The sequence below is a fragment of the Meriones unguiculatus genome, chromosome 4 (genome assembly GCF_030254825.1).
Source record: "Meriones unguiculatus strain TT.TT164.6M chromosome 4, Bangor_MerUng_6.1, whole genome shotgun sequence".
Classification (NCBI taxonomy): domain Eukaryota; kingdom Metazoa; phylum Chordata; class Mammalia; order Rodentia; family Muridae; genus Meriones; species Meriones unguiculatus.
This window is the reverse complement of record NC_083352.1, coordinates 70,061,613-70,076,504: the sequence shown is the minus strand read 5'-3', so window position 1 is coordinate 70,076,504 and position 14,892 is coordinate 70,061,613. Positions and strand designations below refer to the sequence as shown.

The following is a 14,892-nucleotide window of genomic DNA, read 5'->3' as shown; positions in this document are numbered from 1 at the left end:
GCAGAGTACTTACTGTTGGGAGTACAAAATGGTGCAGGTACTACGGAAATCAGTGTGGAGGCTCATCAAAGACCACATGATCCACCTATACCACTCACACATATACCCTAAGATTCCATATCCTGTTACAGAGATAAGTGTTTATCCATGATCACTACTGATCTATTCACAATAGGCAGTAAGTGGAAACAGCTTAGTGTCTATCACCTGATTAGCGGATAATGAAAATGTGTTAGGTTTTTCAGCTGTTAAAGAAAAATAAAAATTATGAAATTTCTGGGTAAAAGAATGGAGTTGGAAATAATCATTCTGAGTGAGATTAATGGGAAAGCAAGAGTTAAATAGGACGGAAGGTGGGAGAGCTTAGTGCAGGACAGAGTTACAGGGATTGAAAATCGATATTAAAAACCTTAGAAAAAGCCATATGTAAGTTCCTGAAATATGTATACATATAAAAAGAGTTTAAGTAGAATTATCTCACGTCTCCAAAGGCATAAAAATCATCAAGGAAAAGGGGGTGGAAAGATTTTAAGAGCCAGAGGTAGCAGATGTCAGATCAAATCAGCCACAATTAAAAAATGAGTTAGGGAGTAGCTCATAAAGTCTCAGCCTTAGCTGAAAAGCTATTGGCAACTGATAGTTGTTTGGGGAGGAAAAGCCAGTTTTCTTCAGCGATATGGTCTCTGATATCCATGCTGGAGTAGCTAGCCATTCAATGCACATCCAGGCAGGACTAAGTGGTTTTAATGACCTTAAAAACACACGAGCTTGAGAGAAATCTCAACAGTTAAGAGGACTTGCTGCTCTTACAGAGGACCTAGGATTCAGTTCCTAGCACACATAGGAGTTCACAAACAGCTAAAATTCCAGTTTCAAGGGATCTGACACCCTCTTCTGATCAATATGGGTACCATATATGCATGCAAGTAAAACACTCACATATAAATTTTTTTAAAAATGCACAAATTTAAGAAACTGCCTGTAAGGTTTCACCTGCATCTGTAACAATAACAAAGAAAGCATGTGAAGTTTAGAGGTAGAAATTGTGTGTGTGTTTGGGGGTGGGGAGTAGAATGGGGGAGGAGACAGAAAGGAATAAGGGGAATGAATTTTATAAAACACATTATATACATGTATGAAATTCTTAAAAAGTAAAAAATTAAACATAATAAGGTAAAAATGACACAAAGAAGGACTTAGTAAGCATGAAGACTGTCGCTGAGGGTTCATGAGCGCTTCCACAGCTCTGAAGTGAGGGTCTCAGCTTGATAATGACTTGCCTGTTGCCGCCAGTGATGCACGCAGCACACGTTCCCGTCGGCTGCTCACTCTGCTCGTAGTAATGAGCGTCCACATGTGCTTCAGCAGCCTTAGTCTTCAGGATCTCCCCAAATTTATCTGTCCCAATGCATCCAAAGAATGTTGCTGCTTTGTGTGGCTCCTGAATCATCCACTGAAAAGGAAGAACATAAATGAATGGGTCAGAAACAGAATAGATAATTCAGGACTCTGCCAAAGATGCAGGCATGAAAGGCACGCTTTGTGATAATGAGGAATGGAACTTAAACACTGCACTACTGCTTAGGATAACAACCTTGACAAAACAGCTGCACACATCTTACTCTACTGCTCGAGGAGCAGATACACAGTGGAACACTTCAGTGCATTAAACATTAAGCAGTTTTTCAGAGCCCAGAAGAAAAAGTTATACAGACTTTAAATCCAATGCTGAGTATTTATAGGAATATCAATGTTAAGTGCCAATAAAATGAACTAGCATAGCATTTTCATGGCAAAGTAAAGAATCCATTTTGAAAGACTGTATTCAGATACCATGTTTGCTCCTGACTAGCTATAGTTCTATAACTGTGATATTAATAACATGTCACTTGATCTTTCAACCTTCTTTTCTATTCTACCATACTCCCCTTAAAGTATTTTTGTTGTTAGACATGTCTCACATTGCAGTCCGGGCTGGCTGCAATGGACTTCAGAACACAGGCTAACCTAAAATTCAAAGCTGTGCTCCTGTCTCAGCCTCTTGAATTCTGGGATTATAAAGGTATGAACCACCATCTTGGCATCACCTTTCTACAGTTTATTTTTCTCATTTGTAAAATGGAGAAATGATAAAAACATGCTTATTAAGGTAGCTGAAGATTAACTGAAATAATATAGGTTAATGTATATGCAAAGCTGAGCATAGTACCCAAGATACAATAGGCAATAGTTATCAGTTGTGGTAATCAATATTTTTATACTTCTTGAAATAATTTATAAATAAATTATGCTAGAACATGTTCATGCTTAATGCCATTAAAAATGATGGGTGAGCACTGTAGTGCAAGCCTGAAATTCGAACACTTGGGAGATGGAGGCATGAGAATCAGGAGTTAAATGTCCAGTCTTGGCTAGTTTGCAAATTTTCAAACTGCTTAGCTTCTAGAAGACTGTCTTAAGACTTAACCTCCTCTCTAGAAAAGGAAGACAAGTGTTCAATTCTGAATGGATGGTGGATTCTGAGCCCTCATCATAGGAAGTAGATGGCAATTAATTAAAACAAGGCACACACACACACACACACAAATAAGTTACTGTGAAATGCACATCTCAAAAATGAGACATCATATTTCTTATCCCACAGCTCAAGTTTCATCCAGAAAGAGGAGGCAGTGAATGTCTGAGGTGAAACAGTATTTACAGGGCTATTGCACACAAACACTCACTGTGGCTGCCACTGAGTGAATAAGACTTGCAGGGGCTGAACACTGCCAAAATCATAGTACTGATGAGGGAGGGGCTTATGAAGCCCCACTCCTATTTGAAGAGCCACTTGCAACTGATTACTGCTGAAGGTGAGAAAGTCAGCTGTCTTCAGGGGTGAGCTCTGAGAGACTACCCACACTCTAGTAGATGGTCCTACATTCATGCACATACAGACAAAAGAGGAGGAAAGCACACAAAATAAGAGCAAAAAGCAATAGGGAGGTAGGTAGATAGGTAGGGAAGGAACTGGGGGAGGATTTGAGGTAAAAACATTATATGCATGTATGAATATCAAAATTGTGTGAAGCTAGAAGTGTTACAATTCTAAGTACAAATATCTCATCATGTCATTAAAGCAATTCTTATGAACTTTAGAATTTTTGTTGTAAATGATTCATAATGGATTTCTTTTAATACGGATGCCTTTCATTGATTTGAACTCTTTAAATTAGCTCAACTCCCTGAGGCTTTTCATAACTTATTAGTGATTCTAAAAAGACCATCTCTTTTTGTTTCAAATATAGTTGCTAGAATTCTCTGTATACCAAGTTAAAAAAAAAAAAAGGCAAAAAGAAAGCACCAACAGAGGGGCCTGGAGGGCTTAGTAGTTAAGAGTGTTTGCTGAGGGCCCATGCTCAATTCCCAATGTGCACACTGCAGCTCACAACTGCCATAACTTGGTTCCAATGTATCCACTGCCTTCTTTTGACCTCCATGGGTACTACACGCTTGTGGTACACAGAAACACATGTAGGCAAAGCACTCACACACATAAAATACAAATAAATAATAAACATAACATGAACACATATTTTAATAAATATATTTTCAAATACTGAGATGTTGGTTATGTATACAAACAGATAATTATATAAATACTGAATATATTTCTATATTTATACATATACAAATATGTGTATATACACATACATATGCCTGCATTTGAGAGATAAAGGAATGAGGAGATAAACAAAACAGTAATAGAAAACTGTTGAAGTGACATACAGTAATTGCCTGATGAGGAGTCCTATTTACGATCAACATAAAATCCTACAGGTGCAAATATTTATTTATATTTTACTTACAATGAAATAATGTCTATGCATGGAAGACTTGCTGAATAAAATGGATGAACCTGTTTAATAGAAACCCATACTCACACACAAAACAAGGAAAAAGCTTAGAGAACAATCCATCTATATAATTCTTGCACTTGAGAGGGAGAGACAAGAGGTTGGAGAGTTGGAGGCTGTCTTGGGAATGAGTTCAAGGTAAGTCCAGTCTGAACTTCACAAGGAAACGTCCTCTTCAGAACTAAGGGATGGTTAGTGGTAAAGCTTGCATGGCATATATAAGGTCAAAGTTTTCAAACTCCAACACAGCAACAATAACAAACAACATATCCCAAACCAAAAGCACCAACAGTAAAAGAAATAAAGGGATCCATGTGTGTTGACCACGCTCTAGGAAATCTTGTGAAGCTAGAAAAATTTTAAAAGAGAAAACATCTTGAGAAAGGTTCAGACACTGAATTTGTCAACATTTTCTATGGAATTAAGACAATTAAAAAAAAAAAAGGAAACCATGAAATTTGCAGGCAAGTGGATGAAACTAGAAAAGATCATCCTGAGCCAGGTTACCCAGAAGCATTAAGACACACATGGTATACTTACTTATAAGGGGGTATTAGTCTTATAATACAGGATAAACATACTAAAATCTATAGTTCTAAAGAAGCTAAACAACAAGGTGCTTAATCCTCATTCAGAAGGGCAAACAGGATAGACAGCGGAAGTGGGAGAAGACAGGGAACAGGACAGGAGCCTAGCACAGAGGGCCTCTGAAAGAATCTACCCATCAGGGTATTGAAGTAGAGCTTAGACTCATAGTCAAACTTTGGACAACGTGCAGGGAATCTTATGAGAGAAGGGGGAGATAGAAAGACCTGGAGCAGACAGGAGCTCCACAAGGAAACCAACAGAGCTAAAAATGTGCAGGGAATCTTATGAGAGAAGGGGGAGATAGAAAAGACCTGGAGCAGACAGGAGCTCCACAAGGAAACCAACAGAGCTAAAAAAAATCTGGGCCCAGGAGGGCCTGCAGAGACTAACCAAGGACCGTTCTTAATCCCCTGCCCAGATGTAGCCCAAGGCAGCTCAGTCTCTAAGTAGGTTCCCTAGTAAGGGTAGCAAGGGTTGACTCTGACATGAACTCAGTGGCTGGCTCTTTGATCACCTCCCCTTTAGGGGTACAATCTTATCAGGCCACAGAGAAAGACAATGCAGTCAGTCCTATGAGACCTGATAGGCTAGGGTCAGATGCAAGGGGAGGAGGAACCTCCCCTATCAGTGGGCTAGAGGATGGGCATAAGGAGAGAAGAGGAAGAGAGAGGTGGGCCTGGGAGGAGATGAGGGAGGGGTCTACAGCTGGGATACAAAGTGAATAAATTGTAATAAATAATAAACAAATAAAAATTTTGGAAAATTACCCCTAAAAAAAAGATAAAAAGAAGACAAATAAAGCAAAAGTAAGTAACTACGACTCCAAGAAACAAGACCTGCTGAACAGCAAAAGGAACGATCAAAAAAGTTAAAGGGCAATTATATATTTGATGAGATTAGTATTCAGAATACCTAAAACATGTCTACAGCACCACAATGAAAACAATAGCCTGAATGAAAATATGGGCAAAGGCATTGAACAGGTGTTTCTAATTACCCAAATGGCCAATAAGCAAATGAACATGCGCAACAGCACTAACCATCTGGAAAATAAAAAAATCAAAAGCATAATTAGCTGTTATTTAACGCTGAGCATGAATGACACTACGAAAAGAATACAATAAGAAGTGTTGGTGAGAAGGTGGAGAAATCACCCTTGTGCTATGGACAACTAGAAAAAAACACCATGAAGATTCAAGCACAGGAGTCTCAGATGCTGGATAAGAAGGAAGCAGTGCTTCTGACAGAGAGGGCTCTGGAGGGACCCATATGCACTACTGCGAGGCAAGTTTCTGACTGATTCAGGGAACAAGAAGCCAACAGGAGCCTGGCACTGCCACTGAAATCAGTGCACACCAATAAGTACTGAAAGAAATGCAGAGGAACACACTGTGAAAATTATTTCAAAGCTAAAATTTCTAATGGCTCTTAAAATTCTAGCTACATGTAACCTAGGCATCATTCAGCAATATACAAAATAATAAGGAATCTACATAAATGTTCTCAAAAAAATGGAAGTAAGCATGGTTGTACATGTTTGTAATTCTACCATTTGAAGCAGAGGCAGGAAGGTCTGGAGTCTAAGGTCATCTGTGGTTGCATAGTGATCCTTGGTGCATGTAGTTTCTAAAGGTGCTAAAGTAGCATTTCTCCACCTCTCACAGGGGCCGCATATCAGATATTTACATTATAATTTATAACAGTAGCAAAAGTACAGTTATGATGTAGCAATGAAAATAAGTTTATGGATGGGGTCACCACAACATGAGGAACTGTATTAAAAGGCTTCAGCATTAGGAAGGTTGAGAACCGCCTTTATAGAGGATAGAGAATGTAGAAGGTGAATTTCTCCAACTATGTAGCTGTTGGGAGGTTGCCATTTATGCCAAATGGGACTTTTCAGTGACAATTCCAGAAGTAACCCTTACCCATGTTCCTGGAAGCCTGATACACTCCTTGGTTTGTATTCTGATGGACTCATTACTTTGATCTGTCATTGGGGCCCTTTATAGAGTGAACTGATACATGTTTAAGTCTGCCAAGGAAGGCAGCACAATAACAAACCATAGTCTCAAAGACATTTCCTAACCAATGTCTCAATAGGATATCTAGAGGAATGAAAAAGGTGGTCCTATGATGAAATACGGAAAAGGAGACAGAGAGAAATATAGGAAGCATATTACCCTGAGAGATATCAATGCTACTAAAGTCTAAATTCTTCAGTTACAGAATGTATGGTCTTATGGAGAGTGTAAGAATCAGAAATGCCTAGCTGCAACAGGAAATCTACTCACTACTGGTATAAATAGCTGAATTAGTTTAATTCCACATAAATAAGAACAGAAACAGCACACTATTACTAGAAAAACATCCAGGAGAGGAATTAATTGCAACAAAGGGATAACAAAAGATTTCCAAAGGTAATGTGATATCATCAATTGTCTTTAAAAGACATGTCTGAATCTTTGGAACTGAGAGTGAACTTCAGAAAAAGCCACATAGCATAGTACACAGTGTGTTTTATCATCTTATTATGGTGTCCCTAGTTCTAACCAAAAACATTTTTTTCTAGCAGTTAGTATCTCGTGGGTACTGCAAATTCCCACAGCCTTAGACTCACCATTTCACCCTGACTTTTAATCGTAGAAACTGCAAATAAATTTGTTTTTGTAAAGTACCAAGGAAGTCACTGAAAGAAATGTAGCTGCGTAATACTAAAAGAAAAATATCTGGACGAGTGGTCCTTGCTGTGTTTGACAAATGTCATTGTGCTGCCCTCGAACAACTAAATTATTCTGTGGAAGGTGCTGGCTAGTTCAGTAGGAAACATGTCAGTCCCACGGAGCATCTAGAGGACTTTGTGTGGGTTTGATACAGGCTCACGGGGTCCCACCAGGGTGTAGCTGGGGAAAGAAGCACACATGTTAACAAAAACTAATAAAAAAGATCACTAAAGAAATATCAAAAGTGTAATGATAGAGCAACTATATAGGAAGAAAAAAATCTAGTGGGAAATCCTGACCTGGGCAAGATAATTAAATGTCACTATACAAAGTGTAAGCATCATTTTGTAGGTATAATAAAGCACAAGGAGGTTTCTCAGCAAATGAGCGCCATTATAAAAGCCCATGCCTTATTAACACAAGGAACCAGACAGAGTACATTTATAACCAAACTTAAATAGGCGCTGAATAAATGACATATTAAGCTTCATATTAAGCGTCTTTAACAACATATACAAAGATTTCTATTAATATTAACTTCACCTTTCTGGTGAATTCTCTCTTCACCCAGCTGCAATACTTTAGGGCAGCACTGAGAGTCAGTCACTTTTAAGATAATGCCATCTGCTTTAATTTAATTCATAATTAAATGATGAAGAATGACACCTAGACACTAAAATAATTGAAAAATAAGCCAGACACAGGACACTTTATGACAGAAAAAGTAGGGAGACAGAAAAAGTAGGGAAAACGGAAAAGCACAGCTGAAAAAAACTGGAATGTTAAAACTGGGAAATAACAGTAAACGTAAGCATCTATCAAATAAAGAAAAGCAACTAAAAATGAGAACAAGGAGGGGAGGTTGCTTAGCGGGGAGAGGTGCCCAACAGAGGACTGCAAAAGCATTCATTTAGAATTTTAACATATTCACATATACTGTAACATTCACCCTGTGTATTACAAGGCTGTGTAACCATCTCCACCATCCAACTCCTGGACATTTTCAACATCTTAAAAACAAATTTGTACCCATTAACAGTCCCTCAATCCTTATCTTCTAGAGGAATCTCAACCATTTTCAGTTATTCCCCCCACTTTTAGCTCCACTTTCCCTCAATCTGCTAAATGTCCTGTCCTCAACAGAGCAGGCTCTAACACAGGGGGCTTCTTGACAGTACCATCAGGTCAGCACTCCATTCTGCTGTCAGCCCTGTTCTTCCTACCTTCAGTTTAGAACTTCTCCCTCCCCACCTCTTTCCTTCTCCTCCCACACTCTTGTATCTCTTGTATCCCAGGCTGGCCTGGAACTCCCTAGGCAACCAAGGATGGCCTTGGTTGGGTAGATTCTCTTGTCTACACCTACCAAGTGCTGTGCACAACTGTACAGTAGATGCAGTACTGAGCTGCATTCCCAGACATTGTATCTCGTTTTCTTTTCTTTTTTTTTTTTTTTTTTTTTTTTTTTTTTTTTTTTTTTTTTTTTCGATACAGGGTTTCTCTGTATAGCCTTGGCTTACCTGGAATCACTTTGTGGATTTGCTGGCCTTGATCTACCTGCTGTTTCCTCCTTGAGTGCTGGGAATACAGACATGAGCCACTGCATCCCCTTATATCTCATGTTCTTAAGTAAACTTTTTCCAAGCTCTATCCTGGATGTTGATGTTAGATAATGCCACAGCAGATTTGCTATTATTAAAATTAGTTAATTATTTTCCTGTTCAGTATACTTTCTTGGCTCAGCTGGAAGAACTGTAGTTTGCATTTCCAAATCTAAATGAGTACCTGCTACTTTCTGTGCAGTTAATATTCAACAAATAGTAAGTGAATGAATAGGAAGCATGGAGTTACCTCTTCAGCAAGCTTGTAGCTTAGGGACATACAGACATTACAGACAGAAGTACCATGCTGCTCGTCATAGGAGGGTGCACACAAGCGAGGGCTTGCACCATTCTTGGGAAAAGCAGCTACATAGGGAGAAGCGGCTGGTCAGCGCCCAGGGGTGACGGGAAGCTCTGAGCTGACACATGACGACCTCAGCCATGAGGGCACTTCACGACATGGTACTGGCACAGTAAGTATTTTAAGATGAAGTGATTTTAGAAAGGACCTTTTTATTTCTTCCTCAAATAAGACAATAAGAAAGTAACACACACATGTAAAGATGAGGGACACTGAGATGAACAATAAAGTCTCGTCAATATTTATTTACTAATTTTTGTATAAACGTCTTTATCCTTTATCACTTTCCAACAACTTCCCATTAAATTTTACATAAAAATCAGCCACATTTGTTAATAACGTTATCAGTCACCATTTCCTCTCTACCATATAAACTTACATCGAATTAATCCCTTTGTTAATGTGTTTACAAAGGCCTCAAGTAGAATCTAGAAAGCAGGAAGGAAAATCTCTGCTTAGGCTCAATGGCAAGAATCAGAGCATATAAGTTTTTAAAGGAAAAGAGAAGCGGTAAGAGAGAGAGAGAGTATGCAGATGAGGTAGGTAGAAGATGGTGGAACAAGAAAGCTAAAATTCAGTATTCCAGGAAGGATTTTGGTATTTTATTATAAAACTGTAAAGATGAGTTTTATAATAAGTTTAATGTACAGTGTATTGGGGATGATTAAATGGTTCATTGTATGAAGTTAACTCAGCAGGTTAATGTGACTGTTCGAATCTGAAGATGTAGGTATAATCCCGAGAAAACTCGGTAGAAGCCTACTGAATGTTATTCTTTGATCTTCCTGTGCACAATATGGCATGTACACATTCAAAGAACCACCCCCAAATACTCACATGCATGTTCACAAATATGCACATGTGTGCACACATACACACACACACACACACAGAATTTCTTTTTAAGATCAGTTTTGGTTTATTTTTAGATTTCTACAGGACAAAAAGTATATTGAATATGCTGTATATACAAATATCACTGTTAATATAACCACTTATGTAGATTTAGGGTTCAGTATAGAATCAGGCAATAAAAGTCGACAGAATAACCTTTAATTATTATAATTACTACTGTTGTAATTATACTATCAGTATCATTAACACCACAGTTATTTCTTTTTTACTTTAAAAATTACTATGCTGTACATGCATGGTATGCTTGTGTGTTTGTATATTCACACCTGTGCAGGTCAGAAGACAACTTTAGGCGTTTGCTTATCTCCAATCTTTATGTGGACTCTGAGAACTGAACTCATGTCATTAAACTTGTATGGTAAATGCCAGACCCATACTTCTTACCCAGACAATTGGCATTTAACTGTGGTGCATTTCACAGAAGAGGATTTACAGATTGCATGAAATTACTAATAGGGAGCAGGGTATTGACAGGAGGAACATGCATAGAGGAAATATAGACAGAGCACAGAAACACCAGGAAAGATGCATTCTTCTGTTCAAACAAAACAAACAAGGTTACAGGACTACAAAAACAAACAAGAAAAATATTTTTCCACATGTATTTGATCATTAAAATACTGTATAAATGAACTATTTTAATTATGTGTAAACTTTTATGTCTATGTGGAGTTATGTGAAAGTGTGTGGAGGTTGTTCTCAGAGGTCAGACAAAGAAAGGCAATGGATCCCCTGGAGCAGGCATTACAGGTGATTATGAGCAGCTCTATGTGGGTGTTGGGATCTGAACTATGCAAGAACACTAAGTACTCTTAACCAATGAGCCATTCACCAGCCCCTACATTACGATTGTCAAAAGCAGCTTATATCATCTGAGAACTCTCACTGAATTAATTTAAGATGAGCAGAAATAGGCAGCCAAAATCTAATGATAAAAAAAAATGCAGCACCTGGTATGGCTTCAAGTTTTATTAAATCCTACTTTCACCAGAAGCCTTGAAGGATCAAGATTTCTGCCAAGTGGGCAATATAGCTTTCTATATCTATCCTATCAAGATTTACAAAATGATTTCTCCCTCTATTTTTGAACTAGTTTCTTGCCTGTGATGTTCTCTTTGTTTAAGATGGATCAAACAGGGATTACCTAAGGCGTATATTGTTTTCTTTAGAATCGGAGAATTCTGAACAGTATTTTCTCAAATTAGCTGAAACTGTGAAGTCCCTTTACACAATTAAATGATGTTTTATAAAGGAAATTTTGCTTTTCAGTTGGTTTTATAGGGTGTTTTGTTTGTTTTATAAGGTGTTCCTATGTACAGCCCAATCTAGCCCTGAACTGACTATATATATATATACACGCCCAGTTTGGCCTCAAACTCACAAAAATCTGCCTGCCTTGGCCTTTTGAGAGCTGTGATAATAAACACGTGCCCTGGCTCGATACTACATTTTATGGATGGTACACTGAAACAGCCTCATATGGAAGGAGATGGTGGACAGCATTAAATGCTCTAAAACTCAAAGCACTTTTAATTCTATTCTACATTTCTTGTAATTTAAAGACAGTAATTTAAAAATAATAATTTTCTTCATAAATATATTTAAAATATTTTTCTTCAGAGTACTTAAGAAAACTTATGCTAAAGTTAAGTATTAAAGACTTTCCTAAAAATGCTATCTATGTATTGCTAATGATTATTTAGAGCAATAACAGTTGTGAGTTAAACTACTGAGCATATTGAAGTGTGCATTTGTGCATTGGTGGAAAAGCATTGCTTACTCTGCATCAGGACTCCAAGTCAATGCCCAGGATCATAACATTAAAAGCTTGACTACTTAGTATGTGTTGTGTGTCATGACAGTGTTTCACGTAATATCTTAACTCATTAAACCTGAACACTAAACATGAGGTTCTCGGTCTTACACTGTTTTTAAAAGTGAATATTCAGCAAGGGGAGAGTCGTAGCAAGCAAGCATGACTTTAGGAAGGAAAGCTTCAACCTTGATAGAGAGTGAGGGGCGAGGCATGATGCAACACCTACTGCACTTTCACAGGACACAAGCTAGGTTTCCAGCAACCAAGTCAGACAGCACACAACCAACAGCAGCTGCCGGCCCAGGGTCTGGCCCCTCTACAAATAGTTGAAAATATTAAAAGTTTAAAAAATTTAAAGAAAAGCACCCTAAAAGGAGTGCTATCAGACCGAGTGTCCAGCAGGCTGGGAGGGAGGAATTACATGTCTTTGTGCACTCTCTAGCCATCACTGGCTATATGACCTAGGAAATCACAATGATGTTTTAGGGATCTATCACTTACAGCTATACAAAATACAGAAAGAATACAGTTGACAATGGCAAACGAAAACTGTCGGCAAGGAGAGGAGACAGAGAAACCATTAGAGAAGATGGTTTAATAATGGTCTTTGACGTGAATATGTCACTAAGAGGCATCTGCCCGAAACCCCACAGCATCCGAGGAGGCAGGTAACTAGCAACCAGGAAGGAGGAAAAGAACCGAGACGTCGTTCTCCTTCACTATTTCTAGCACACACTCCATAAAAAGCGAAAACCACAAGGCAGTAAACATTTGTTCATCAACACCTAGCAGCAGCAACATCAGAAACATGAGGCAAAGGTCAAGTCACAGTTTATTGACAATGATGAACTACGGCAGCCTCTATTAAATTACCCCTTCCTTCAAGGTGTATGTGATCAAAGCAGCAAAAGATATTTTCACTCAGTCACATAACAAGCTATTTGTTGAGATTGAAACATCTGGTCAATATCTCCTAACACTGCAATTTCATGCACAGTTAGCATTAGGGCACATTTCTCCTCTTCCTACAGGGTCCACGAGAGTGGCACATATGGCTGATCATTTCATTCAAAAAGGATTCAATTCAAGGCATTACACACAATCGCCTGTGCTTTATGGTGTTTTAAGTCTACCTGCTCTCGTTTTCCATCATCATTGCTGACTACTGTTCTCCTCTACTATAAAAGCCTGTAAATATGACAGAGCACTTAAAGCTCAACAGCTTTCCTGAACTGAAGTTAGAAAGCTTTTATGACAAGAGAATCAACTTGTCTTCTATTATTAACAGGACTCAGTACATTAAACTATTTATCATTTCAGCTAGCAAATATCTAGTATAGATTAGTAATTTTTATTTACGTTTAAAACCTGTAGTGTGCATATATGAACGTGTGTGTGTGTGTGTGTGTGAATGTGATTGTCCATGCATGTGTGAATATGTGGGGGCTAGAACTTGACAGAGTGTCTTTCTCTATTGCTCTTCACTTTTTTTTTTTTTTTTTTTGGAGAGAGGGTCTCTCGCTGGTCCTGGGGCTTAACATTTCAGCTAAAATAGCAAGTGAGCTATTGGGATTCACTTCTTTCAAGTGCCCCAATCTCCACTGGGTCACAGAGGCATGCTGCCTGGCCTTTATGTAGGTCCTGGGAAACCAAACTCCGGTCTTTGTGCTTTCACAGCAATCACGTTACCCACTGAGGAACCTCCCCAGCAATAGAAATCAATCCAAGTATTTGACATTGTGCACAGTATATTTATGAGGGTATTCTTGAATATGATTCTTGAGGAAAACAAATAACACAGAAACAGTAGTATAGAAGTTTACATTGATTTTTAGGGTTTATGAGATGGCTCAGTGTAAAGGGGCTTAGCATCAAGTCTGCTGATCTGAGCTTAATCCCTGGGATCCACATCACGGAAGATCAAAGTCCTACAAGATGTCCTCTGACTTCCTCACATAAGGCACAGTACAAAGGTGCTCAAACACAACGATGTGAAAAAAAAATTTTTTTTAGGTAATTTTAGTAGGGGTGGTCAGAATCTTTTCAGTAATAAAGAACAATCCTATACTAAAAAGAATCAGGATGCCACAATTTTATCAGTCACATATGCTGAAAAATTTCACTTGAAATTCATGCATTTGTTGCCATGGTAACAGAGTCCTTTCTTGAACACTTACAGTAGCAAACCTGAACTCACACAGTAGATTTCTCTTTTTCTTCCCTTCCTTTGGGATTATAGCTTCAAGGGGTAACTGGGGTGGGAATGGGCACAACCAAAGCTTTGTTCCACATTTCCGATGACATGTGTCCTCACAGCACGACTGCGTAAGGACAGCTATTTTCTAAAACTTGGGGATTGGTCTCTCTGGCCTTTCATAATGGAGAGGATTTGAATGAACAAATATTCTTGTGATAAGTGACCATATGAAAATACTAATATGAAAGGACTAATTAGGAAAAGGGAGTTAAAAATCACAAAGTTGAACTGACATCCAAGTTCGAGAGTCCCAGACTGAAATTTGGCATGTAATATAAATTTCTTGTTTGTTCATTTGTTCATTGATTTAGCCAGTCAATTCAATCTGATGACATTTGTAGAATGTGTTCTAGGATTAGGCACAGTGTTGTCACAGGAATACACACTATAAAGTGATTTCCTTATGTCACGGAGATTCTAAATTCCAGACAAAGCAGAGACAAGCAAACAAACAAACAAAAGCCAGGCATGGTGATGCCTTCCTGGTAGCCACACCCCTTAGGAGGCTGAGGCAGCAGGACTGCTGTGAATTCAAGGCCAGCCTGGCTAGCATAGCCTTACCTTATCTCACACAGCATGAGCAAAGGGCATGAAAAATGGCTCAGCAGTGAAGAGTAGTCAGGTAAACCTGAGGATCTGAGTTTAGTCCCTGAGATCAACAGAGAAGAAAATTCATTCCTGTAAATTGTCCTCTGTGACATGCAAGTAACCACAAACACACAGAAAAACACACAT

The 14,892-nt window shown here is 38.5% G+C and overlaps 1 protein-coding gene across 6 annotated transcripts in view; it reads right to left on the bottom strand.

Annotated features, from left to right (window-relative positions):
• Adk (adenosine kinase) overlaps nt 1–14,892 on the bottom strand; it is a 422,206-nt gene that overhangs the window by 227,952 nt on the left and 179,362 nt on the right. For all 6 annotated transcript variants that reach the window (XM_060382086.1, XM_060382091.1, XM_060382090.1 and 3 more), the window contains exon 5: nt 1,281–1,453. In XM_060382086.1, the coding sequence (XP_060238069.1) occupies nt 1,281–1,453 (173 nt within the window). The remainder of the gene's footprint in view (nt 1–1,280; nt 1,454–14,892) is intronic.